Source organism: Symsagittifera roscoffensis, chromosome 4, assembly GCF_963678635.1.
Source record: "Symsagittifera roscoffensis chromosome 4, txSymRosc1.1, whole genome shotgun sequence".
Lineage (NCBI taxonomy): Eukaryota > Metazoa > Xenacoelomorpha > Acoela > Convolutidae > Symsagittifera > Symsagittifera roscoffensis.
Genome location: NC_087065.1, coordinates 76,125,897 through 76,153,547, shown reverse-complemented (window position 1 = coordinate 76,153,547; position 27,651 = coordinate 76,125,897). Strand labels below are relative to the sequence as shown.

Below are 27,651 nucleotides of genomic sequence, written 5' to 3'. Positions count from 1 at the left end.
CGAGTGGAGAAAAAAATAATATAACCAGCACTGAAAAGAAGTCTCGCTTAAGCGGCGAACGAATCAGAAAATATTCTCTTGGAGCTTTCACTTCTAATTCGTCAACTATTCTCTGAAAAATTGGTCGACTTTCCTCCAAAATATTATTTGCAACCAAATAAATTGTCTGGGGTATTGACCTAATTAAAATGGTATTGGTTACATGAAGCAACGAAACAGTTGTACTGTTTTGGACTGCAAAAAATCGACTCAGATTTTATTCCAAAATAGTTTTCGGAAAAAGAATTGGTTAAAAAATTTAGTTACTAGACATAACATGAGCACTTTTCTCTTGGCAAGTTGGTTTTTGAGCAGATTTTTGAGCAAAAATTTCAAACAAGACTGCACGTACGAAGCCCTGAATATTCCGACTGACTTTTCAGGTCTATGAAGCACTGATAACAAGAAAAAATTAAATATAAAAAATGAAATTAATGTTTTTTATTTGAGATTTTTTGTGAAAATCACCCCCCCCCCCCCACGCGCCATATAAAGTATAAATTGATAAATTTCGCTCCTAGAAACAAATCAATTAAGGCAAATAATTTTTGCTTGATTTGTTTGACGCATTAGGATGCTCAAGTTCGTTATATTGCTAAAAACTTGGAACTATCAAATTACCTGTATTTCTAAAAAAAAAATACCTTTTTTATCTAGTCCACTACTAGACCTGGAAGGAATTATAGGGTTAATTTTTGTGCAGTAACAAGTACCTTAAGAAATACTTATATGACTTTAACTGTGGCCTTAGATTAAAGTCATACTTTTTATAGCTAAATATTACCAAAATTTTTTCTTATTGTCGCTCAAAAAACTCGTCGAGCTTTTCGCCTTTCAAATTAATCACCCGCCTCGTAAGGTAAAACCCAGTAGAAGACAAAATCAATCCTTTTTTATTTTAATTGTGATTTTTAAACTTTGCTTTAGCTAGCAAATACTTATTTTTGAATATTATATTGAAACCATCATAATCAAGATTATCATGTCGAAATCTGAAATCAGGAGCAGTAAAAGCACTTCCCAAGAAATTTCGTTTTAAAATTTTTTTCTGGGACTTGTTATATACAGAATTAATAACAGTGGAATCATTTTCAGCTGTTTAAACAGCAGTCAGCTACTCTTGTTGAACCGCGATGATTGGCTTGGGTGCATATGCTTTGAAATTTTTCTTCTTCTCGCCGCTAACTCTGATTTTTACCTATTTTTTTGAGGCAGTACTTGAACTCAAATACTTTTTCTCTTAAAGTCGTCTGGGATTTGAAAAAAAATGCATAATATTCTTATTGTGAGAGATTCAAACTACCGGTACCCGGGGGATTTTCTGTGCAAGATCTGAAATTCTTTATCTTTTTCACTAGTTGATTCTCAGATCTGAAATTTTTTATTTCATATCTGGATAAGAATTTGGAAATTTCGGATCTGAAATTTGGATCTTAAATAGAAAACTTAAGATCTGAAAAAAACTTGAAAAACAAAAATTCACATCTGAAAATAGATCTGAGAAACCTTTTGCTAAATTATAATTTAAGCATTTCCAGCGAACAATTGAGAATTAACTAGCGGTAGGAAAAATCCGAATAATTTTACCAACAGTTTTTTTGTTCTTTATCTCATGCTTGGAGAAACATATTTTGGCAGTCACCAATTGGAGACTTTGGTAAGCTATCAAATACCGGAGAACAAAAATAGCAAAAAATGTGTCGAACTCATTGATTTTTCAGATCTAAATTAACCTAGAAAAATTAAGTTTCAGATCTGAAATTATGTCTGATTTTTTTTTCACATCTGAAATAACCAAGAAAAAGAAAATCTGAAATAACCCATTCCGTTTTACCTTTTAACATTTCACAACCCATTTCAGATCTGAAATTTAGATCTGAAAAAGATTATTTCAGATCTGAATTACAACATTTACTAGATACGGGTATGGATTCCAGTTTAGTATGAGAAGATAGCTTTGAGATTAGAACCGAGCCCATTTCAGAAAAGATTTTGTTGCTTTTCTGTTGAGACTTTTTATGGTGCTAAAGATTACCAGCAAACTGTTTACATGCAAACAAGCGCATGCTCGAATCTGTGTGGTGATGGTTATTTCTGTTTTTGAAAATGAGTTTAAAAATGGGTTATTAAAGTTTCTATTCCACTCAAGATTCACAATTTTTTCATAGTTTTATCTCTCAAATTAGGTATCGCGGGATTGTTTTTTGTGTTACTTATATAAAAAAGTTGTATCCGTAAAATTCTTGATAGAAAGTTTGGTCGAGGCGATGTGGTCAAGAGACTAAAATGATGAAATGTTAAGTTTTGAGGTTTTTTTCGCTTTTTCTCATTGTTACTTATTTGTTCGACCAATTACTCGAGTTTAAATACGTTTTGAAATTCAAGTTTGAAACAAAAAAGAAAGTCGCATTGAGATTAAAACCGAGGTCAGTTCAAAACAGATTTTGTTGCTTTTCTGTTGAGACTTCTTCGGGCGGTGAGGATTACCAACCAACTGTTTGCATACTAACAAGAGCATGCTCGAAACTATGCAGAGAAAGTTTTCTAATTTTTTTTGGCCAAGCAACTGAAATGGTTTACAGTTTTTGTTACATAATGAATTTTTAAACATATTTTTCGGAAACTATTGCAACAACACGCTACAAAAGACACCTCGCAAATTATTAGGGAAAATACAACTCGGGAAGATTAAAATTTCAATAAAAACGCGATACTGACATGTAGCGACCGTAATTAGCAAGTAATGTTTGTGAATCAGTGTTTTCCGCTAATCTAGAATGTAGATTAATAGGTTTATTCAATCATTTATTTTTGTTGCGAGTTGTTGTGCTACGTTATTCTTGCGGCCAACAATTTGAAACCGAGCCTAACGACTTTGTTTGACTCTCAAAGCAGCCTCAAATATATATTTAAATTTAGGTAATAATTAACTATGCGCCCAAATTTCTGAGGAAAATCGGCTAATTGCTGTCTAGCTGTCTTCATCTGAACCAGGTCAGTTATTTTGACAGGATGTGAAAGCAATTCATCATCGCAATGCATCCAATAGATTTGTCAGAAAAATTGTGTTTTCTTTTCGAACAGCCCCGCAAGTTTAACCCGTAGCGGAACACTTTTAGATATAATCAATCATCAAGTGACATATCTCGCCCTACCGGAATTTTTTTGCCCCCGAAACAAAAGCATTTCAACGTATGGTATTTACTTTTTTTGTGAAAAAGGCAAGAAATACTCTTTTACAGCGTGCTCCATTTCAAAATAAGTGTAGGTTGGCGCCGTAGGCGTTTTTTAGAAACGCTTATTGGTCGGTCGGCCGAAAATTTATTTTTTAAATAGTAATAATGGGGTCGAATCCCGAAGGGGGGGGGGCTTGTTGCAAGCTTGAGAAATTATGTAAATATGTTCGTGTAAGGAGTATGTGGAAGCAGTATGTGAGTATGCAGAGTTTTTATTGACATTTTCCGGGGCATTTTTTTCTCATGATAATCTCTGGTTCATCTCTTCAAAGCAACTTCACGGTGCAAATTGTGACCCAGTTTGTTCAAGAAATTATTCTGGCCAATTTAATTTATAGGATATGCAATTTAATTTATAGGATTTGCTTATCAATCCTCCCGCTGTTCCTACAAAAACTCCACCCGAAATTTGTTTAGAGGCATGAAAAAATTCACTTTAAAGTAAAGTCAATTAGATTTTCACCTCAAAAATTGATTAAATCATCTCTTTCATTTGTAGATACTAGAATTATTTGCAAAAATGTATTAAGCAAAAATAACATATTCATTGTTTTTTTTTCTGCTACAAATTCATAAAATGCTTTGTTGTTTCCCGCAACGCCAAGGCCTAGAGCTATTTTTATGACTATCGCACAGAACCTACTATTTTTATTTTTTCACAAAAGTGAAAAATATATTTGCTTTTTATCCCCTTGGGTCTTATTTATACCAATGGCTTCACCATGCAACTTACTTACTTTTTCATTTCCTTGTAATTAAAACACAGGCGCTATTCTCATGACTAAAGAGTCAATTGGCAGAAATCAAAATCGTGTAAGCACTCAAAAACTCTCACTTAATGCTTACAACTTCCTTCATATTTTTTGAATACTGATCTCAAACTGCCTCAATATTACTTTCTGTCATTCAATTGTTCTGCTATATGGGGATAGCTCGCCCAAATAAAAAAAGGCGCCTAATCCCTATAATAAAAAATTGCCATTGATGTATATTATTTTATTCATTTGATGTTGATATATACTTAACCTCTTAACCAAATTTTTACGCGGCTGATTTCGCTTTTGTACAACTTCAACTGTTCTGTGTTTTTATTTCTGCAAATTGAAGTTAATTTTGAACTTTGACGACTACTCGTTTGTTTGAGTCTGTTTGGAACTTGCTTCGAGAGGGGGCCTTTGCTTCTGCAACTCAAGACGGGGTCATACTGACCGAGTTTGATCTTCTTCTCAACGTGAAGTATGCTGTTGTTAAAAATATTTGGGTCTGTAAGTTTTGTCAAAGCGTCTTTAGAAACTCTTTAGATTGATCAGCCAGAGATATATGTAGTAAAATATTATCAAAGGGAGTAATTTTGTTTAAAAAATTAGAGGGCAGAAACAGGGAACCTAAAGCAGGTTTTTCCTAGTTTTTTAGTCGTTTCTTGATATTAATTTGCCAAAACATCGAAGTTTGTCAATTTGACCGTTTTAGTAGGTGTTTTTTTTTTCATGAAGGTCCGAAAGTGTGAAACACTGAACCAATCAACGTTCTTTAAATTGCTCAAAACTGAAAACTTTATATTTCACCATGCTGTCGATTTTTCGTTCCGATCATTTGAAAAATGCGGAGGAACTTTGTGTGTTTTATTTTTTTTTCTCATTTTATTTTCCACGCAAAATCTAGTATCACGAATAATCATTAGAATGTGTCGAGTTATATATTATATCAGGGCACTTTCAGACGTAATTCGAACGACCTTTAAAAATTTCATTGTCGAGAAAAACCGGTTTGAGTTTTTGATTTCTGGTCAATAAGATAAGAGTGCAGACCTGCAATAGCTCATTTAAGTTTAATTTAAGCCGTGAAATATTTGTTCTAATCGAGCAAAATAAGTTGTTGGGTTTTTTTAGCGTCATTTTGGCGCCACATCAATCGAAACTTGCAAAAAATTTTTAAAAAAGTCTGCAAAAAGTTTAGACAAAATTTTTGTTCAGATCTTACAGATTTTACTTTTTCGTGCAGAAAAAACGCCACTAATTTGAAAAAAAAAATTAATTTGAAGGTGTATTTTTGTTAAGACTATGGTCAGAAAATGTTGTGCTATTGGCGCAGTAACTTTTAATCCTTGTTTAAATCTGAATTTTATTGGCAGACTTTTTTCAGGCAATTAGTCAATCTGGCAGAAGAAACGTGGTCAAAAATGTAGCCATTATAATCGGTTATAATTCCGATTTGGTACCACGCAAAAAATTATAATCCAATAAAATCCATAATTTTCAAGGAAACAAATCGGTTATAGCCCATTTAAAATCCATTATAATAGTTTATAAAGGATTATAATCTCTGTTACTTTTTCAAATTTTCTGCAAACTTTTTTTCTGCATTTTTGCTGCATTCTATAAGGCAGCTCTTTCTGCTTTACTCACAGCCTATTCGCTTTCTCAACTTACCCACAATTAGTTAATTATTGCGTTCTTTTCAAATTTTACTCCCAAGTGGAACACGCCCAAAGTTACAACCAACCCCCTACAATGATACGCTCACCTAAAACCACCTACCCCACCCCACCCACTCCGCCCCACCTACCCTCAACCCCACCTAGTAACTCCTCCCCACGCGCCTACCCCGCCCCTAATCCTTCACCTACCTTGCCCACCAGACACACCTACCCCACCCCACAGACACCTATCCCCCCCGTAAGCTTGGGGGCGTAAAGTTCTGCAGGTGGGGTGTGGTAAATGTCTGCAGGGGGCGGGGCGTAAAAGTCTGCAAAGGGAGTTTAAGGTGTGTGGGTGCGTGGGAGGGGTTGGGTGACGGGGCACACCTCTACGGTATTTTTACGGTAAATATAAGTCAAACCGAAAAAAAAACTGGAAAACAACTCGACTTTTTGCTGTAGCCAAGTGTAAAACAAAACTTAGCGACTGCAACAATCAAGTTTTCATAATACTTTGTTCAACGTTTTGGAAATTCCGGGCTCTGATTCAAAATTTTTTTATAATCTTTTATAATCTTTTATAATCCATTACAATCCATTATCATCGATTATAGCGGATCAAAGTGATCTTTGTTTAATTTGTTTTATAATCGATTATTAATCCATTATAGTCGGTCATTTTAAATTTTATGGAGACAGACCATGAAAACCTATGATAACCAATTATTGTCCATGGAACCTCACTGCGGGTAACTGAAATGAAGCAGAATCCGAAACTTCCAAACTGAAACTCATGTAACACATTAGTAAAACTGGGTCGTATAACATAGAAAGGGTCGTTCCCATTATAGCAACCAAGTCAATTTTAGCCCCATAGTAAATGAATGAGATAAAAACAAATTAGCAGCGCAGTGAAGCAGCTTTTGTCATACATAATTCATACTTTTGTTTTATTTTTCAAACATAACTTGTAACTTTATGCAGGGCTTAGATCGTTGCCAGCAAAATAACAATTCAATTGGTTTTGATTGATTTTCTGAATGAGAGCGCATCAATTGTTTGAAAATCAATTGAAATTGACAAACTGGCGGATGCGATTTTAGCTTTTTTCCTACTAAACTAGGGAGGAAAAGAAAAGATCCTAAAAATTTTTCTTTAAATGCTTTATTATATATTTTTGCATCATTACGGAGCCTAACTGTGCATTTTGCGCATAGTAAGCGATATCCGCAACAGGTCAAAATCAAATTTGTTGCGGAATCCGCAAAATTGCTACTTTTCTTTGATCATCTTTGCTGTTTGATCATCTTTGCTGGTTATAACAATGTACCGCTCAAAATGGCTCCACAAATAGGCAAATTTGCGGAATCCGCAACCGAATTTGCGGAATCCAGAACAGTTTGTGGAATCCACAGACAAATAATAAGACAAATGTATAGTTAAATTGAGATTTTGCAAAATCCGCAACGGTAAGTGCAATCCGCAAATTGTAATTGGAATCCGCAAATTGTTAGTGAAATCCGCATTTTATTTGCGAATTCCGTTCATATATATGTATATATGTAGTATAGCGTTATAAAATCATATTTTTTATTTAGTAGGGGGTCATCTGAAAATTTAGAGAAAGAATACTTTTGTAACTTTGTTTAGAGCTCTTAAATTGTTTAATAGTTGTGAGCTAGCTAATCGGAAAGACATAGCATCATATATCAAATAAAAAACTGCCCTCCTGATTTGATTTTACTTTGACTCATATCAAATACTGCCCTCATCATTTCACTAGAATCGGAATCTACTAGATCAGTGTTTGGGATTGATAGAATTCCAAAAACTGACCAGTGTTTGGGATTGATACAATCCCAAATACTGACCTATTTCGGCGATTTGATGTGCGTTGTGTTTCCAAAATGCCATTTGGTCGGAGTTGTGTTTATTTGGTATTGTGGTTCCGTAATCAGTATTCGGGATTGATGCAATCCCAAATACTGACTAAATTTGGCGATATGTTGTGCATTGTGTTTCCAAAAACTCTGTATATTGAACTTATTCGGTGTTGTGTTTACAAGAGAATAAAAGGTGACATCCAGCGACTTATTTAACTAATGTTTTGAGATTTGTTCGTGGATTCCGCTGACAATGGTTAAGGCTTTGCTTTTAAATTTCGCATTGCTATGGATAAGCATTCCAGCTCTAGCTTTTAGATGTTCATATGCAAGTTTAGTAATAAACAAAATTCGGAATCCACTTACAATTTGCGGACTCCACATTTATTTGCTGATTCACATACATTTGCGGATTCCATTCACAATTTATGGAATCCACCTACATTCGCGGAATCCAGAACAACTAGCTATATTGGCTTGTTGCAGAATCCGCGACACAACAAATATGTCGACAAAATTTATGTTACATGTATTTGTACGCGGAAACCACGAAAATTTTGTAGGTGAAATCCACTTAAAATTTGGAACATGCTTAAAGATTTGTCAATGAAATCCAGGAACATACAGACACAAATTGTGCGACTGTCCAGTGCATAGTTTGGACTCGTAAGGATAATTCTAGTTTGGTTGAACACTCCGGTAAACACTCCGGGGTTGATTCAACACTCCGGGAATCAACTCCGGTAACAATAATCACAGCATATTTGAAAGAATGCGGTGATATAAGCTCAAATTGCACAATGTTCGACAACTGAGGAGGTGTTGTTCTCAAAAAAAGATGTACAAATGCGGAAATAAAATTAGAATTGTGCTGAAAATATGAGCTGAAAAACGTATGCTGTAAAATTGTTCCAGTGAGCTTTTGCTGCGCGCTTTTTGTGCGTTTGCTTTCCACGCCGATAAACCGGGTCGAAGTCTGCGACTAATTTTTTGGACTTAGTCGGTCGCGGAAATGTTCATTCCGCGACCGAAAATTTATAGTCTGGACAGGATTTTTTAGTCGCGGAAAAACTCTGGAAATACCGTATCTTGGTCGCAATGATCGAAAAATTTGTCGCGGCGGAAAAAAACTTAGTCGCGTCGGTCGGATAATTCGTCGCGGCGGTCAAAAAATTAGTCGCTGCGGTCAAAAATTAGTCGCGGTGGTCAAAAAATTAGTCGCAATGGTTGAAACATTAGTCGCGGCGGTCAAAAAATTACTCGCAGCAAGTTCAACAAATTTTAGACCGCCGCAACTAGTTTTTCGACTGCCGCGACTAATTTTTTGACCTTGCCGCGATTAAACTTTGACTGGTCTGACTAATTTTCGGACCGCTGTGATTAATTTTTCGACCATGCCGAGACAAATTTTTCGACCACACCGACTAATTTTTCGACCACCGCGACTAATTTTTCGACCATGCCGGGACTAACTTTTTGATCACCGCGACTAATTTTTTGACCGTCGCGACTATATTTTCAACCGCCGCAACTAATTTTGCGACCGTCGCGACTAATTTTTCGACCATGAGCGACTAATTTTTTGACCGCTGCGACTATTTTTTCGACCGCCGCGACTAGTTTTTTTCGACCGCCGCGACTAAGTTTTGAAGGCCGCGACTAATTTTTTTGACCACCGCGACTAACTTTCCTTCAGTCGCGCCGGTCGCGAATCACTTTCTTTCGCGCCGGTCGCGGATACATTGCCTCGGTCCGTTAAGTCTGGAAATACCGAATTTTGGTCGCGGCGGTCTGAAAATGTCCAGTTTCGGTCACAGCAGTCTGGAAATACTGGTCGCGACCGTCTGATCATAAAACCGCAATCTAGACCCGGGAACTAGAAGGTGTTTTCATTAACAGTTCATGTCTCTGGGCTGTCAGCCTGCGAGCAACACAAATCAACCTGGTTGTATTATCTGCCAACTTCATGCTCGGCTAATATCAATTTGATTGCCTTAAGCTTTATTGGATTTATTCGAGAATTGAGATTTCCTGAGATTATTGATTAATCATATTTGATTGAATTATATTATTTTCCATAATTCCGTACTTTCATTTATTTTTATCAAAAGGTTTTACGAACAAAAAAATCTCTCTCAGAATGGAGACATATGCAGGGACGGATTAAGGGGGGGGGGACGCCCCCTCTCAGGGATTCGACCCCCTGCCGACCCAAAAGGTCCCCCTTCGTTTTATTTTGAGATATCCATTTCCTAATTGTGGTGTCAGACCCTATAAATTTTCTTAAGGCGCCTTTAGAAAATGAGGGGGGAGCGCGCGCCGAAAAAAACGCAAACTTTTGGTCAACATATTCCAAAAAAGGCCTAAAAATGCCTTTTTAGGCGGTTTTTCAAATTTTTGCATGCGGCGCACAAAATTTGGCCAAAACAGGGTCTGTTTAGTGCTTGGAGAGAGCTCGGAAAACCAATTTGGCCGACCTAAAAACAATTTTCCTGAAACCCCACCCACCCCCTCCTTGAGAAAATTTAAGATCCGCCCCTGGGCATATGCATCATAGTTCAATCAGGAAAAAACTTCTAATCATTTTCGGTAATTTTAACAAATCAAATCAATAGATGGCGTTGAAATCATAAGAAGCCGAATACAAAATCAGTAGATGAAATTGGACTTGATATGTTGCTGCCTGCTAATCAGTTTGCAGACAGGAACTGTTTATGAAAAGATTGGTTATATTGGACCGCCATATCCCTGAAGATAGTTTGCATTGTGACTATTCTAATTATCTTATTTTTTATCTCCCCCCTCAGGGATTTGACCTCCTCACCAAACAAAGGGTCCCCCTTTGGTATTATTTCATGAAACTCATTTTCGATCAATCAATCCTTAAATTTTTAAAGGCTTCATTTCGGAAAATCAATTTTGTCAAAAAAAGGTCGGCAAAGATTTCGATTTTTTTTTAAAACGCCCCCCCCCCTCGAGAAAATCCAAGATCCGCCTCTGTGGCGGACATAAAGACCCTAAATCATGAATGGATGTAACCATCTGGGGGCCTTGCAACTTCTATGCGTGCCGCTTAGCATGCGCAATTAAAATAATACTCAAAATGAGTTTTCGTTGCAAATGTGAGAAAACAAACTCAATTCTAAATGCCTAATAGCCGCATGCTAAGCGGTAGCCCGGTCACCTAGCAGTAATTTTGTATCGTGTCTCGAATCCTAGGGGGGGGGGGGGTCCTCGCGTAAGCAAAACCCTCACGTAAAGCAAATTGGGATCTAATTTTTAGTACAAGGGCAAATTTGATAACTTCGGCGATTTGAATTGCTGGCCTTATCGAATGCTCTACAAGGTTTTCTATTCGGATGAAAAAAATACCGGATCTTTTTAATATTTCCCTCTTTGGCACCTAGTAACGAATAGCCACTCTTATAAAAAATAATTAATTCACAATGGTTAATTATAAAAAACTAATTCACAACGGTTAAGTATATGTACATTTTGTACCTAGTAACGAAACTCCCCCTCCCCTGTTGGGGGAGATTCGTGAGCAAAACCGAGAGCAAAATTAATAGAACATGATTTAAAACTATATGCCAGGGACCTATCGGTGGGCGCGCTTCACAGAGAACCGCAAGGGGGAAACTTTGAATCGTAAAATTTTTTGTGTCGAAATAAAGCAGGGAATAATTTAAAATAGCAATAGCAAATCAGAATTGAGAATTGGAAAAAATAACAAAAAAATTCAAGACTGCTCGTATCAGGGCAAAGCCTTGAATGTTCCGACTCATTTTTAAGGTCTATAAAACAGTATTCAATTTTGAAAAAATGATGAACTTTCCAAAAAAAAAGCGAAAACAAAAAAATTGCGCAAATTTTTAGTTTTTCTTAAATCATCCCCCACACTCCATATAAAGTACACAGTGATGAATTTTGCTCCTAGTAACGTAGAAATTATGACAAATAAGCTTCTTTCAACCAATTTGGAACAATTTCTATGAGGGATTAAATCTCCGCTTACGCGTTAAGCGCGACATATATCGCGCGTTAATTATCCCAAATGACCCAAAATGGCAATCTTTAAACCCTCATCAATATATGAAAAAAGATCCTAGATGAATTTTTTTTCAAATTTGAGCTCAGGTCAACAATATCATTCAGATGATTTGAAAGATGATAAACATTCAGATGATATAAATTCCGTGAAAAAGGCTATTTAAAAAGCCGAAATTTGTCTGAAGAAAAAAAACCCACTCAGAGCAAGAATATTCCGTGCCTTTCGTTGCGAGAATCGGAACAATAATGGCAAATCAGAATTGAAAGTTGGAAAAAAATTGCATAAAATAGTAATGGCATAAATTGAGATCATCAAAAATTGAGAGAAATCGCGAAAACCTCAAAAAAAATCAGAAAAACCCAGGGACACTGTCAAAAGAAATATCCTCTTGACTTAAATGAAGTTTTAGAGCACTTGAATAATCAATTCTGATAGTCTAACTGGACCTTGCTAAATATCTCACTATCTCTCTTTTGCAACGGGTACGATTCGTTACAAGGTACAAAATTCGTAGATGCTGAATTGTTCGATGCTTTCTTAATAAGGGGGAGGGGGATTCGTTACAAGCTACCATAGCGGGTATAGTTAACAACTACGGCTAATTTTCTTTTTCTAACTTTTCGGCGCTTTTATCATTCGGCACGCCACCCTCCATGATCATTTTTGATTGAGAAAAAGGAATATAATTAGTACTTTTATATAGGCCTTGGTGATTTTTTAGTGTTTTTTTCATGAAAAAATTTTAAAAATTTTTCAAGCTCAGTTTTGATTTTTTGCAAAATCCACAATCGAACAGCAAAAATGTGAAGGTCACGCAAAACGTGATCGACTTCTGGTTTCGAAAGTGGAATTTATTTATCAAATTTCCCAGCGAAATAAAAGCTTTCCCTATTGATCCAGTTTTCTTAAATTGGGTTATTGTTATGAAAAAAGCACCTATCATAAATTGTTTGTGAAGTTCAAAGAGCTTTAAGGGTATATGTTTTTTCTTTAATTTTCAAAAAATTTTCCAGAAAACAAGTCTGTTTTTTTTCTGTTTCCTTGGCACTTTTTCCTTCCCTCACCACCTCACATAAGCATCAATTTTATGGTGTAATGAGTGGTCTTACAAGGTTAAACATGAAGACAAAATATGTTTGTCATGGCCTATTCAGTTCGCACGCCAATTTTTGTAAAGTTTGGATAACGTGAACAAAACTTTGCAGTTGGGGGGAAAAGGAAAAAGAGCCGTTTACTTTCGTGCGTTATCTTTTTCAACTGTCAGTTGGTTACAGGTGCAGATCTAGGATTTTCTCGAGGGGGGGTGGCGGATTTTCAAAAAAATTTCGAAAATTTTGTCGACCTTTTTTTTAGGTCGACCAAATTGATTTCTCGAGCTCTCCCAAAGCACTGTTTGTCCCTATTTTGGCCAAATTTTCTGCGCCGCAGGCAAAATTTTGAAAAAATAGGTCAAAAAAGGCGTTTTTAGGCACTTTTTTGGAAAATTTTGACCGTAAAATTGCGTTTTTTTGGCGCGCGCTCCCCCCTCAAAATTAGTATATATTGGCGCCAAAGGCGCCTTTAGAAAAATTTTAAGGTTGGTCGTCGGCCAAAACTGGATTTCTTAAAAGTACCAAAGGGGGGACCCTTTGGGTCGGCAGGGGGTTAAATCCCTGAAAAGAAGAGGCGTCCGCCAACCCGCCCCACCCCCCTAAATCCGCCCCTGGTTGGTTATGTTCATTATATTTTTCATCTGAATCAACTGTTGACAACTTAATAAAATACTTTGCAACTTCTTGACAGAAATTCAATGGCACGTGGAGGTGGAGGTGGTCACATGTCATTCAACCCCTCAGTTCGGACTCTGGATCGTCAGCCGCGCTCCTCCTCCATCACCCGCTCCCGCAGTCTCAATCGCGGCAACACTCTCGACTGCACCTACGCTGTTCCACGGGACACGTGCTTTACCGATGCACGACTAGCACCAGTCGACTCGGCTCCTAATGTCACACTCAGCAGCAAATTCCCCCGCAGACAGGTAAAAAAAATACTTGAAAACACAAGTTCCCCCTCAAAATGAGAATATATTGGAGCCAAATGCGCCTTTAGAAAAACTTTAGGATCGCTTGGGAAAAAGAGATGCCCTAAAATAATACCAAAAAACGGGACCTTTTTGGATGGTCCCTCTGGGGGGTTTAATTTTTAAGATTATTTAATATTTGGTTTTTCAGTTTTGAAATTTTTTCAAGACGAAATGATCAAATTACATCAAAATGGTTCAGTCAGTGTTCAATTTTTGAAAAATTCAAAAGCAGATCCCAAAATTTTTAAGTCATTATACAGTTAGTTTGATGAAATATGCAGAAATTTTGTAGTCGTTATACAAAGGAGCGGATTTGTGGGGGTGGGGGTGGTGGTAGGCTTACGTTTTTTCTTAGGATTCGACCCCATGCCGACCCAAAGGGTTCCCCCTCTGTACTATTTTGAGATATCCATTTTGGCTGACGGACCTTAATACTTTTCTAAAAAGGTGCCAATATAAACTAATTTTTAGAGGGGAACGCGCGCCGAAAAAAAAAAGATTTTTGGTAAGCTATTTTTGGCCCGTTTTTTTTCAAATTCTGCCTGCGGCGCTGAAATTTTGGGCAAAAATATGGTCTTTGTGGAGCTCTGGGAGGGGGGACAATTTTTGGTCGACCTAAGACAAAACTTTTCGACAATTTTTTGAAAATCCGCCCCTCCCTCGACCAAATCCTAGATCTGCCCCTGGTTTTACAGTTAATTAGATGAGATCAGCAGAAAAGTAAAAGCCTAAATAAGTTATCATGAAATTTAATTTTTTTTCAATTTTTCTTGTTTTTAACTGTGGTCGGAAGATTCTGCGCTAATTGCGCACCAACCGGTTTCTCTTATTATTTTCTATATAAATTTTTTATAGTATCAAACATCGAGTGTCGATTGGCGCATCCGTCGAAGTTGATTTTTCAAACCAAAATAAAACAAGTCAAAGCTATTTAAAAGTTACAAAAATTCAGGGAAAACTATAATCAAATCCACTCGGCTGCTTTTGATTGATTATAACAAATTATAACTTACAGTGATGTGAGTAATTCACTGCGACAGGATAGCCTGACAGTGCCCCATGCTGCGGCGATGAGACTGCAGCAGGAATGTATGTTGCAAGCGGGCGCAGGGGGCGCTGCAGGGGGAGGGGTGGCATACAGTCCAGGGATGATGAGGAAGACATCCAGTTTTTGCTCACACGCTGATTTCTACCAGCAGGCGTTGATGGTAAGTGGCAGCCGCTATAATTGCTGTGCCATCCTACTTAACACAAACATTACACCATCCATTTTTCTACTTTTTTCTTGCATCTATTTCAAATATAGTTTCCCCATTTTATGTGTTCTTTTATACGCGTTCCGCCACTTTAAAAGTGTTCAATGTTCGATTTCAAAACGTATAAATGAGAGCTACTTTGGCGTTTAATATCCGTTGTAAAAAATGTAAATGGAGTCTTGATTGTTGCTTCACATGTTACAAAACTTGAACCAAGTCCTTTTTTATTGATTGATGATCCGCTTAAGTATTCCTTCAAGCGTCGGATTTTATGAAGAAATTATTCAAATTGAAGTCTTCATTCATCATTGTAATATTTATTTTTATAATCAGCATTCGGAGCCAAAAAGGAAACTATTAACTGAACACGGAATATCAAAATTGACCAGAAAAAAAATGGAGCCTGTTCATTTTGGCTACACAGAGAAAAATTTCCACAGAAAACTTAGCAGAGCAGAAAATACAAATATAAACAGAGATCGCAAACTCACAGAAGGTTCTTCTTCACCTATTAATCTAAAAAATAACCCAGCAGTGCAACGGCAACTGAGTTTTGGACCACGCGTAACTGAGTATTCAACGTCCACGACGAAATCAACGGGTTCGCACCTGGCGGTACGTCGCGTAAGCACCCTGCCGACACCGCTTTTACTCGGTCGGATTTCAACTGCTGATTTGCATTCAGAAAGTAACGCGACTGAAAGAGAATTACCAACGGAAGTTTTGGACCGCGTAAATCAAGGCGCGATGGTAAGATACGACAAAAAATGTATAACTTAAGTTTTTATTGTCAATAGCTCTGAGTTAATTTTCTAACCAGTTTGCCGATAGTTTTTTAAAAACAATTTTGTGTAACTTTTGTTTCCTTGCATTCAATGGGTGTCGAATTAGATTACAGCATACTTGTTTTTGCAATCGTGTTGTACAAATTGATTTTGTGTTCAGAATGGCCTTGAAAAAACTAGAACAGATATAAATATCCTAACTTTCGGTGCATATACAAAACAGTCCAATACAAAACAGTCCAATATAAAATAGTCCGAAAAATCATGTAATGGAGGAAAAAAACAGTCAAATACAAAACAGTCCGGTTTCAGGTCGCCGGTGGGAGCGCTGCGCGTCGCCTCTTCGCGGCGATAACCGGCACTAAATTTCGTATCACCCTCTGTTGGTAAGCTCGCAACACGTTGACGCGACTGGGGCGGTCACTCTTTTTGTTCATTATGTTTGTTGAATAAAGGACAATTCTCGGCCTGGCGGCTTGTTGAAACAATTATTACTTCGGACTGTTTTTCGGACTGTTTTGTATCGAACTGTTTTTTTTGTTCATTTTCATACCTTTTCGGGCTGTTTTGAATTGGACTGTTTTGTATGGGACTGTTTTTTACAGACACGTAATTTCCTTGTAGATATAGAGATTGATTTGAATAGATATTGACATTGATATGTGTTGATATTGTTGAATGAATATAGATATAGATATAGAAAAATAGGTTGTTTTTCAGGCAGATATAGGTACTGATACAAATTTGAAAATTGAGTAAAACTGTTTTTAATCGGAGCTAAGTCCTGAATTTCGGATAGCAAACACTGAAACTGAAATCGATTTTAAATCGAAATCGACTTAAGGCAAGTCATGCAGAAATATCGGATCGATTTAAGTGTCTAAAAATCTGGGTGCGAACAGTAAACCGATGTGTCAGTAAAATACCAGGTCAGTAAACCGATTTATGTAATAATTACATCAATTGCGAAATTAAAGATTTATAGAATAGATTTATAGAATAAATGTTTGAGCTAGAGGGATAATTTTAAGACTACAGGGCGCATGAGAACAATTATTCTACTCTATTTTTTATTTCAATTTTTCTTTTGAGGAAAAAATTTGTTATTTTGTAACAATCTCAGTTTTCAGCTAATGTGATCATGTAACTGAATCATTGATTTTTAGCTTATTGATCTGGTTTGCCCGTTTTCGGTTTACTGATATATCGATTCACTGATCTTCCACCAAAAATCTGTTTATATCATTTTGGATGGATTTTGGCCACTACTTAAAACCATCCGGATCTCCTCGAAATCGATTTAATTCAAATTTTGCGGTTGTACGAAAATCAGTTTTGTGGCCTCAAGCAGTTTTCAAGTTAATTCGAAAGTGTTTTTGCTCCAGAGTGTGAGCAAAAGTTTAGTCTAAAAAAAATCTCTGCCAGTGTAACAGTAACCTACAGTCATCTCAGGACGATTTGATCAACACAAACCTATAGTTCTGGGGATCTCTTAAAGATTCTGCAATCTGAAGGTTTCCGCGGTGATATTTTTTATATAACATTTTCAAATGATGTTCTTAAAATCAATATTTTTTGATGAGTTCATAGAACGAAAAAATAAAAAATGTGAAAAACAATTTGGAGCAATTAATTACGCTCTGAAAGCGAAGAAAAAAAAATTTAACAAGGGAAAACTTGAAACTGATAGTTCCAATTTGAAGCAATTAATAACACTGCATAGTTATTTATAGTCGTTCATTACTTTTCATAGCTGTTTTTCACATTTAGCTGAAAAAGTTTCATATTGAAACTTTCAGTTATAATTTGGTACAATAAGGTTGAAGAAAGTGGATTAAAATTGATCTAAATTACTTAAAATCTCTCAAAAACAGAGCTTTATTTCGACCAAAAAGATGGATTTAATTGGATTTTGACTCGATTGAAAATAATTTGTCCGGTTTAAATTCGAGATCAATTGAAATTGATTTAGAATTGATCCAATAGGTTTTCTGCGGTTTTGAAGTGAGAACAGTAGAAAATGACTCAGAATCAATGCAAATAGTTTATTTTCCGAAATGAAAATGGCAAAATGACAAAATCAAATCCGTCAGTCTCATGCAGAATTTTTTTTTTGACTTTATCACGCCTGCTCTCTTTTTTACAAAAGGGAAAGGGCTGGTTTGTTACAAGGAATAAAGTTCTTAAATTTATAAATCTTTATATTAACTGTTGTAAAGCTTTTTTGGCCTATTTTTGTAGAGAATGGCATGCAACGCAAAAAGCAAAATCCGGTTTTGTAGCGTTTTTGGAGAGCTTCAAAAATCAATTTATGCGAATTTAAAAAATGTGTCAATATTTTTTGTGTGAGTGTGTGTAGACCCATTCGTAGTTACGGAATTAAAGAGCAAAAAATGTGAAAATGGAAGTCATATGCCGAAACGTCTCTTATGCAGTTCTTTATTTCGGATGGCTCGAATTAAGTAAATGTAATTGATTCAAATCATTTAGCCATTTCAATTATGAATTAAGGCTTCCTGTAAATCGAGTTATTGAAATTTTCTGAAACACTGAAAAGGAGATAATTGATACAATTCAAAACTGGAAGCTTTTATTTTTGGCAATTCTTGTTATTTGGGCTTTTCAAGAAATCACCGCAAATTACAACACAAAACGTTATTTCACTTTTTAGAGAGAAAATTCTGCTTGAAAAACGCCTCACTTGGACTCTAAGTTTTATCTAAAACTAGTCATTATTTTTTTACTCAATTTTGCAATTTCTCTGTTTTTGAAATAGCAAACATGATTTCACCCCTGTTTGGTATTTTAAAACATATGAGTAGAAGTTGAATGTTTTGTTGCGAATTTTAAAGAAAGTAGGACATATATGCCCGGTTCTTTTTTTAAGACAACTTGTTCTTCAAATGGAAAACAAATTGAGTTCGAATGGAAAATATTATTTCACCGGAAATTTTAATTTGTAAAATTGGTGTTCAGAAATTGCCACTTTGGCAACTTTCTGGCCTAAACGATTCGCGATTTGAAGTTTCTTTATATGATGCTGAAAGCTTGTTGCCAAATATTTTCCAGCAAATTATCCAACAAATTATCCCTAACTCAAAATTGTTCCAAAAAATTGAGTCAAGCTTATTGGTCAAATTAATTTCCTATACAACCCCGTCTAGTTTTAAAATATATTTTTTTCAGATCTAAATTTCAGATCTTAAATGGGTCGTGAAATAATAAAATATTGCTTGGATACTTTAAGAATGGTTTATTTCAGATCTAATTTCAGATATGATGTTTTGTTTCTCGTGGTTATTTCAGATCTGAAAAAATACTTTTAAGATTTAAGTTTCAGGTTTGACATTTTGTATCTATGGTTTTTTTTGATGTGAAAAAAAAAACAATAATTTTCATATTTTTTTGCTATTTCATAAAGTTGTATACTTGAGGCTCCTGCTAGCTACTAGCACGTACTTAAAAAAAATCTCTAATCGCAGACTTTTATATGTTTCCCAAAACATGAGTAAAAACATCGGAAATGCGTAAATAGCTCAGGCTAATCAAAGTTTGATTGGTCTTCTGACAGTTTTTGGAAAGCTTAAAACAAAATGAAAAAATTTATATTTTGAAAAAAAACTGTTTTGTATAATAATTCGAAAGTTTTTTCTTCCGGTTACTAATCTAAATTTTAACAATTTAACGTTAAAAAATAGGAAAACACGAAAAATCAATGGTTTACTCGAAATGTTTGAATTATAATTTAACAAATGGTTTCTCAGATCTAATTCAGATCTTTCGCTTTGTTTTTCAAGATTATTTCAACTCTGAACACTTTTATTTTGGATCTGAGTTTTTAAAACTCTTATCAAAGATCTGAAATAGCGAATTTTCAATCAGAGAACCAACCGGTTGGAGTGGGACTCAGACTTCAAAATTAGCTGTTTCTATGCTGCTTGGGAAAAATCAATCAGGTCAAAATTTGCAATTTTTCAACAGTGTCTGTTCAAAGATGGTTTCTGATATAAGGGCAGTTAGATTATTCAGAACTTTGCCCTGATATGAGCAGTTTTGTTATAACTACGAGTTGATTATGCCTGATCTATATTTCAATGTTGCATTTTGAAATTTTGCTAAAAACTAATTGCAGTTCAGATCTGCTCAGGAGCAACATCAATCCAAAAATTATATCTTTCGATATACTAAAAGCAATAAAAATAAGAATAATTTTTGACAATGTTTTCTCAAAGTGTGTTTATTTTATGTTAGTTAATAAAGCAGCCATTTGAAACTTTTAAAAATTATTTAGGTTTGTTTTTTGTTTCGAAAAAGTTTCAAATAAACCGTTTTAGTGGCTATGTTCCAATATTTAGCTGCAACCTTGTTTCGAAAAACTATACGTTTAAGATGATGTGCATAATATCTTTTCTCTTTTAATGATGCTGAGGTTAAAGTATCACAGGGTTTAATTTGACTGACATGCAGATGGTTTCAAATTACTATATTTCTTCTTTTGCATCGCTCCAACAGCTTAAGTATTTGAAAAACAAAAAAAAGGCCGAGATTAAAATCAATTTTCACGAAATGGACTTGTTTTAAATTTCGATCTAAATATCGATGTTGTATTTAATTCCAATATTTTGTTCTGCTTAGTTACTAGTTCGTGACTTTACGATGTTTACTCATTTATGTTCGTAAATGTTGATTAGATGAAAACAAAACCCTCCAATAGACAAAACTAAGATTTTCCACCACATTATTAAGTCGATGAACGTAGTTCAGATCTTATATAGGTCGCGATTTTTTTTCTTTAGTTTTTTTCAGAAACAGTCTTAAAATTTGATCAGGTTCAAATTCACTTTTTCGCGGTTTGACTTTTGATTTATTTTCAAATTCAGTTCATTTCCTTTGTTGAAAAGAAGACAAATTTCAGGTTTGACATTTTGTATCTGTGGTTTTTTTTTGATCTGAAAAAAAACAATAATTTTCATAATTTTTTGCTACTTCATATAGTTGTATACTTAAGGCTCCTGCTAGCTACTAGCACGTACTTAAAAAAAATCTCTAATCGCAGACTTTTATATGTTTCCCAAAACATGAGTAAAAACATCGGAAATGCGTAAATAGCTCAGGCTAATCAAAGTTTGATTGGTCTTCTGACAGTTTTTGGAAAGCTTAAAACAAAATGAAAAAAATATATTTTGAAAAAAAAAACTGTTTTGTATAATAATTCGAAAGTTTTTTCTTCCGGTTACTAATCTAAATTTTAATAATTTAACGTTAAAAAACAGAAAAACACGAAAAATCAATGGTTTACTCGAAATGTTTAAATTATAATTTAACAAATGGTTTCTCAGATCTAATTCAGATATTTCGCATTGTTTTTCAAGATTATTTCAATTCTGAACATTTTTATTTTGGATCTGAGTTTTTAAAACTCTTATCAAAGATCTGAAATAGCGAATTTTCGATCAGAGAACCAACCGGTTGGAGTGGGACTCAAACTTCAAAATTAGCTGTTTCTATGCTGCTTGGGTAAAAGCAATCAGGTCAAAATTTGCAATTTTTCAACAGTGTCTGTTCAAAAATGGTTTCTGATATAAGGGCAGTTAGATTATTCAGAACTTTGCCCTGATATGAGCAGTTTTGTTATAACTACGAGTTGATTATGCCTGATCTATATTTCAATGTTGCATTTTGAAATTTTGCTAAAAACTAATTGCAGTTCAGATCTGCTCAGGAGCAACATCAATCCAAAAATTATATCTTTCGATTTACTAAAAGCAATAAAAATAAGAATAATTTTTGACAATGTTTTCTCAAAGTGTGTTTATTTTATGTTAGTTAATAAAGCAGCCATTTGAAACTTTTAAAAATTATTTAGGTTTGTTTTTTGTTTCGAAAAAGTTTCAAATAAACCGTTTTAGTGGCTATGTTCCAATATTTAGCTGCAACCTTGTTTCGAAAAACTATACGTTTAAGATGATGTGCATAATATCTTTTCTCTTTTAATGATGCTGAGGTTAAAGTATCACAGGGTTTAATTTGACTGACATGCAGATGGTTTCAAATTACTATATTTCTTCTTTTGCATCGCTCCAACAGCTTAAGTATTTGAAAAACAAAAAAAAGGCCGAGATTAAAATCAATTTTCACGAAATGGACTTGTTTTAAATTTCGATCTAAATATCGATGTTGTATTTAATTCCAATATTTTGTTCTGCTTAGTTACTAGTTCGTGACTTTACGATGTTTACTCATTTATGTTCGTAAATGTTGATTAGATGAAAACAAAACCCTCCAATAGACAAAACTAAGATTTTCCACCACATTATTAAGTCGATGAACGTAGTTCAGATCTTATATAGGTCGCGATTTTTTTTCTTTCGTTTTTTTTCAGAAACAGTCTTAAAATTTGATCAGGTTCAAATTCACTTTTTCGCGGTTTGACTTTTGATTTATTTTCAAATTCAGTTCATTTCCTTTGTTGAAAGGAAGACAAATTTCCTTAATGAACAGCCAAGGTCACGAAAAACGTGATCGACTTCTGGTTTCGAAAGTGGAATTTAATTTTCAGATTTCCCAGCGAAATAAAAACTTTCCCTATTGATCCAGTTTTCTCAAATTGGGTTGATTTTATCGAAAAAGTGCTATTCATAAATTATTCTAGAAATTCAAAGAGCTAAAAGAGTGTATGTTTTTTTCTTTAAAGTTCGGAAGTTGAGATTTTTTCAAAAAAGAATTCGTTTTCTTTCTGTTTAATTGCATTCAACAGACTGTCTGTCTCTATTAACTGTCTGTTGGCTATGTTTTAACTTAGATAAAATTTGGCGCTGTTTGTGGCATATGGGCTTAGATTGGATAGAAAATCAGTAATCTCAAAATCAATCCAACATACTTCCGCTCAAATCGTTTTATGATGAATATGTCATTTTGATGTGTTATTTTTTCACTATGTTTTGTTTAGGCTCAGCTGGAAGCGCGCAATTGCATGAGTGGACCGTCCTCGCTGAACGTGTCAACTTATACTCTCAGAAGACCATCGACTGTGTCTAACGCCAGTTTCAGGAGACCCAGCAGTCGAGGACTTGTGTACATGCACAAAGACTCACTTCTAGTTCCGCATTCGTACAAACTAAGTCACCCAGGAATGGTTTCAGCGGGTTCCTCGACGTGTCATCTTGGACCACCTCAAAGCACCCCTCAAGTCCCCCCAGTTTCCGTCGCAGCGCCGGCGCCAACAATGGCTCTTCCTTACGCGCCGCCGCCGCAACGAAGATGCTCAACTTCGGCACGACTTGAAAGACAAAAATCTCACCGGGACGAAGATAACCCGCCAGCGTTCCTGGACGTACCTTCAATTGGGGTGGAAGCAGAACCAGGGGGTGATTCCCTGTCCCCGCTGCCTAACAGGAAAATGCTTTTCAGGCGACAAGGATCGCAGACACATTTTTCAGATACTCCCAACATGTCAATTTATGACAATCCGATGTTCCCAGTACCTTTTGGGAGCACTAGAAAACTAACCAATCAAGGACAAGACAGTAATGAGTCTGAGACTTCATTGAGTAAATCCTTCAACATTTTGACACCACCTACTATTGTGGAAATTGGCTGCTCGAATCCTGACCTGACAGTGATTCAAAACAACGCAGCTCCACCGCAGATCTCGATTTTTCAAAATACAGCTTCTGCTCCATCCAACAAATCATCATCTCTTCTTAGTACGAATCTGCTCCTGAAACCGCCTGAAGAAAATGTGGGACCGGCTCTTAACATGCAGCATCGTGACGTGCAAGAAACTTGCTTGAATATCCCCGCATCTACAGACAGAAGAAACTCTTCGCCTCATTTCATGGCGCTATCTAATCTGTCCTTGTACAGCGATGATGATGCGAACAAAGAGGTCAAGTCCAAACGACTTCGAGATGCCTTTGCCAAAAGCCAGAGTCAGAGTCGACCTGAAGTAACAAAGTCGCATCATGAGCTGGCAAAGCAAGGATCCATTTCCAACAACTTCAACTCTTCGTTGAAAGAATCTATTAGTTCTAGCTCATCCAAAGGGTTCCAGGACTCGCATTCCAGTTCCAGCGGACTCTCGACTATGGCCAATGCTGCGACTACAGTAAGTAGCCCAATACCACCCGAGTTTTCTCCCATCATGGCCGCCAATCGATTTAATCCGCGGGGTCATCGGAGTCGTCGACGGAGCGGCTCTGGGAGACGCCGTCACAACTCACAACACAACTCATATCACTTTATGCTCAGATTGCGAACTCGGAGAACTTGTTCACAGTCTTACTGTGTGTGCAAGAACTGCATTCGCTACATCGACACGCCATTCCAAAACTTTTCAAGCGACCTGTATTATGTTCTAGTGACTCGCAAACTATGGCCAGGATTGACCACTAATCGTGGCCATAACAGGGTAACTGCACCCTTGGATATCTTCAGTTTTTTGAAACAAAACGACACGTGTTACCCTCACAAGCGCTTCAAACTCAAGTTGAACATAGTCCATAGACAGATTTTGATTCTACTGGCCGATAAAATCAAAACATCCCTATGATTTTTAAGTCATTAAACTATTATCATTATTTTGCATACAACAAATCGCTTAATTTTGCAGCTCGCCCTTTGTTTTGTTTCATTTTGTTATTATACTAGAATAAATTTTTGTTCTGTGTTTGTTTTTAATTAAAAAAAATACGAGTATTTGACAAAAGTTTCTATCAAAAATTTCTAACGAGAGTCATACCTTTTCGGCAAACTAAGAACTGAACGTTGAATGTATTACTTAAGGACTTGCATGCAATATAGAAAGGCTAATAGTAACCTGATCGTAAGATTGATTCGTCATTAAGTTAAGTAGTACAGCAAACAAAATGTCGAGTTCAAAATAGTTCACTCTTCGAAGATATCGCCCCTCCTATGCCAGAAAATAAAAATTGACAAAATCGGCAAACCCCCCCCCCCCCCCACCCCCCAAAAAATCGGAACAAAGATAGCTATTGTTATGAAAGTCAGAAGAGCGATGCTAGAGATGATTCGACCTGAGCATACGAAAAACGGGACCCCTTAGACCTTTGGGGGGCAAGTGATAATAGTCTCCGGAAGTGTAAATGGCCCTATCAGAATTCGGAAACTAGCGGCGGTATTGGGCTCAAATTTTAGTATGTTGTAGGCCTAGTTGAGGAAAGCTTAAGTTTGGAACCCCAGACCCCCACTTCCGGTTTTTTTCCCTAAGTAAACAAACCCACCCCTAACTTCCGGAAGTCGTTTCTCGGCCTTCAATGAAAGGGAGCTGAAAAGGAAGGATGATAGGTAGTGGCACGATACATATTGTGTTATAATTTGAATCTTTTCCAACAGGTACATCGGAACCTATTAGCATTTGAAAAAACACCCCCTTAGTCCGGAAGTAGGCAATGTACGCAGAACAATGAGAGGTGGCATAATGATTTTATTGCGGCAATCGACATAAACTAAAAACCCCAAAAAAGACCCCTCGTGAGTGAAAACCCTCCACCGACTCCTTCCGGTGTTAATCGCTTTTTCCAGAAAAAGTGACAATGAACGTTAGAAATCGGAAAACTTATGAAGTATTAATGGGATGTGGATGGAACTTGGTTGTAAGGACCCCCATGGGATTCTAAACCCAAATATGGAATTTTGACCCCGGGTGACCCCTGTGTGACCTTAAATTGATCTTTGGGCGTTTTGACCCCAAAATTGCATAGAAATTTCTGAAATTAACACCGGAAAGTAGCGTATTCCCCATCCTGCCCCTATAAATGCAAATGGGTCACCTTGCTGAAAATTGGGGGATAAAACTTATATATTGGGAACTAGAGCAAAAGATTATAGCCATATAGCTGTTACATTGCAACCTTGAGGTATAAGAGTTAATTTAAAGTGGTCTTGGTAAACATTGGTTCCGTTTAACTTGGCGAATGGTCTATTAATAGCAATTCAATTAGACTAAAGAAAAGTAGTTTCAGAGGAAATTGATAGTAGTAGGACCGCAGCATGAGAATTAAGAAAAATGAACGGACGGGGATTTTACTTGGCTTCCCGTAGGTGACTTTTCAGTTTGAGTTGACCAATAATAGGCGGACTACGTTCCCCTGATAACTAGAAGGTCAGGATTGGAATAGAAAACAGATAGAAAATTTAGATGTTTGGAAAGAATTAGCTACCCATAAAAAGAGTCTCCCCCTACCCTTGGGAGGTCGGAACTTTAATGGGATAATTAAAATAAAGACCTTGAGAGGGCCACTGAGTAAACATAGCATGGCTTGGAGGTTGAGTTGAGCTCGACGGCTGAATTAACAGAGGTCAGGAATCAGCTGATTAGAATTGTATGACATTTGTGTGCTTGGACCCGGACACCTACGCATACCGGGTCTCTAATAAGCGTGAAAAGATTGTTAAAATACATTTAGTTGGGTACGTGGCAGAGTTGACAGGGGGATGGATATGGTCTTAAACATGTGCGGACGGGTGATTTAAGCGGATGCCAGGACTGATAGGGAATGGCGTGACCTAACTAAAACTAAGTGTAAAGAAAGATAAGGAAATGGAGGTTACCGGAGAACCTTCAAGAGTCAGAACAGTTGTTAGCTACTATTAAGGGTAGTTGGTTCTCAGTCAGAGAAGCGAGCAATTGATACTGAGAGAGAGTATAGTTGGTTCTCAATCTTTTTAGAACCAATTTTTGCTAGCGAATCGAGTAGTTGGTTCTCGGAGTAAGAGAACAATAATAGCAGAAACAGTAGGTAGTTAGTTCTCATCAGAGGTTCTCTAGAGAGAGAGAGAGAGAGAGAGAGAGAGAGAGAGAGAGAGAGAGAGCGAGAGAGAGAGAGAGCAGTTTAGTGTTAGTGGAATTAGATGGAAGTTAATTGCAATTAGGCGGTTTGGCCGATAAATCGCGGACCCTTTCCTTTTGATTTGTTTATTAGATTATAACCCGGCCACTCAGAGCCTTCTAAGATTAGACGTATTTTCATCTATATTAAATTACAATTGGATGTTCTTGCGATTGTATCGAGTAGACAAGACAGCCTGAGAGCAGTACGCAAGAAGAGGCAAGCAACATAATACAATACAGAAAATTTGCCACCAACTAACCCTCCGCCGGCGCTCAAAATCTATGATGTAGTTTTTGCTAAGATTTTTAGAATATGTTCTCAAAATTTGATGAAAATTGAAAAATTAGAAAAGTTAAAAAACGAAGTCTTGAATTTGTAGAAGCGGATTAGTAAGCCAAATTGCGATCCTCCGTTCAGTTTTGATTTTTGCTTACGCGTTTAAGACTCGAAATGTTAATCGCGCGCAAAAATTCTAAGACTCGAAATCTTAATCGCGCGCAAAAAAGATAAATCACAAGCTAAATCACAAGAACAGAAATCTCTTTTTTACGCTTTTTGAAGATTTATCTATTTAAAAAAAAAAATTTCATCCCTAGTATTCAATTGTTATAATTTTTTGGATATCTTCCAAAGTTGTCAAATCAAGACTGAAAGGTGGTCAAGATGTGGTATCACTGAGTTTTTCTCTTCCTATTGCCTGATCGAAACGAAAAAGAAAGTGGTTGGAAAAGAGTAATTAATTATTAAAGAAGAAATAGAAGTTATACTTATAAAGGTCATGTGGGTACATTTTCTAGCAATTTTTCTCATCTCAAGTTCAATTTGTACTGAATCTGTCAACTTTTTCAAAACATTTCGACTGTTTGGAGAAAAATGAGTTTGCCAACATTCAAAAGTAAAAAAGTTTGTATGTAAATTTTTTGAAGAAAAAACCCTTCTGTAAGAAGAAAACTCGGGCCAATTTGCGTCAACTTTTTCCTTTTAGTTTCTCGAAACCTATAACACCTTTTCCCGGTAACACAAAAGAGTTTGGGCCCAAAAAATCTTGGATTTGATTTCACCCGTGACTT

The 27,651-nt window shown here is 36.1% G+C and overlaps 2 protein-coding genes across 8 annotated transcripts in view; one reads left to right on the top strand and one right to left on the bottom strand.

Moving 5' to 3' along the window:
* The window catches only part of LOC134844524 (uncharacterized), a 67,544-nt gene extending 43,205 nt beyond the window's left edge, over positions 1–24,339 (top strand). For 5 of the 7 annotated variants that reach the window (XM_063861248.1, XM_063861244.1, XM_063861245.1 and 2 more), the window contains 4 exons: positions 13,408–13,642; positions 14,728–14,895; positions 15,277–15,693; positions 22,678–24,339. In XM_063861248.1, coding sequence (XP_063717318.1) covers positions 13,408–13,642; positions 14,728–14,895; positions 15,277–15,693; positions 22,678–24,279 — 2,422 coding nt within the window. In that variant the 3' untranslated portion in view covers positions 24,280–24,339. Of the gene's footprint in view, positions 1–4,298; positions 4,512–13,407; positions 13,643–14,727; positions 14,896–15,276; positions 15,694–22,677 lie in introns of those variants that run through there. The other 2 variants (XM_063861250.1, XM_063861249.1) reach the window with 2 other exon arrangements.
* Positions 1–27,651, bottom strand: part of LOC134845054 (kinesin-like protein KIF27) — a 539,890-nt gene that overhangs the window by 383,955 nt on the left and 128,284 nt on the right. The gene's annotated exons all lie outside the window — the stretch shown is intronic.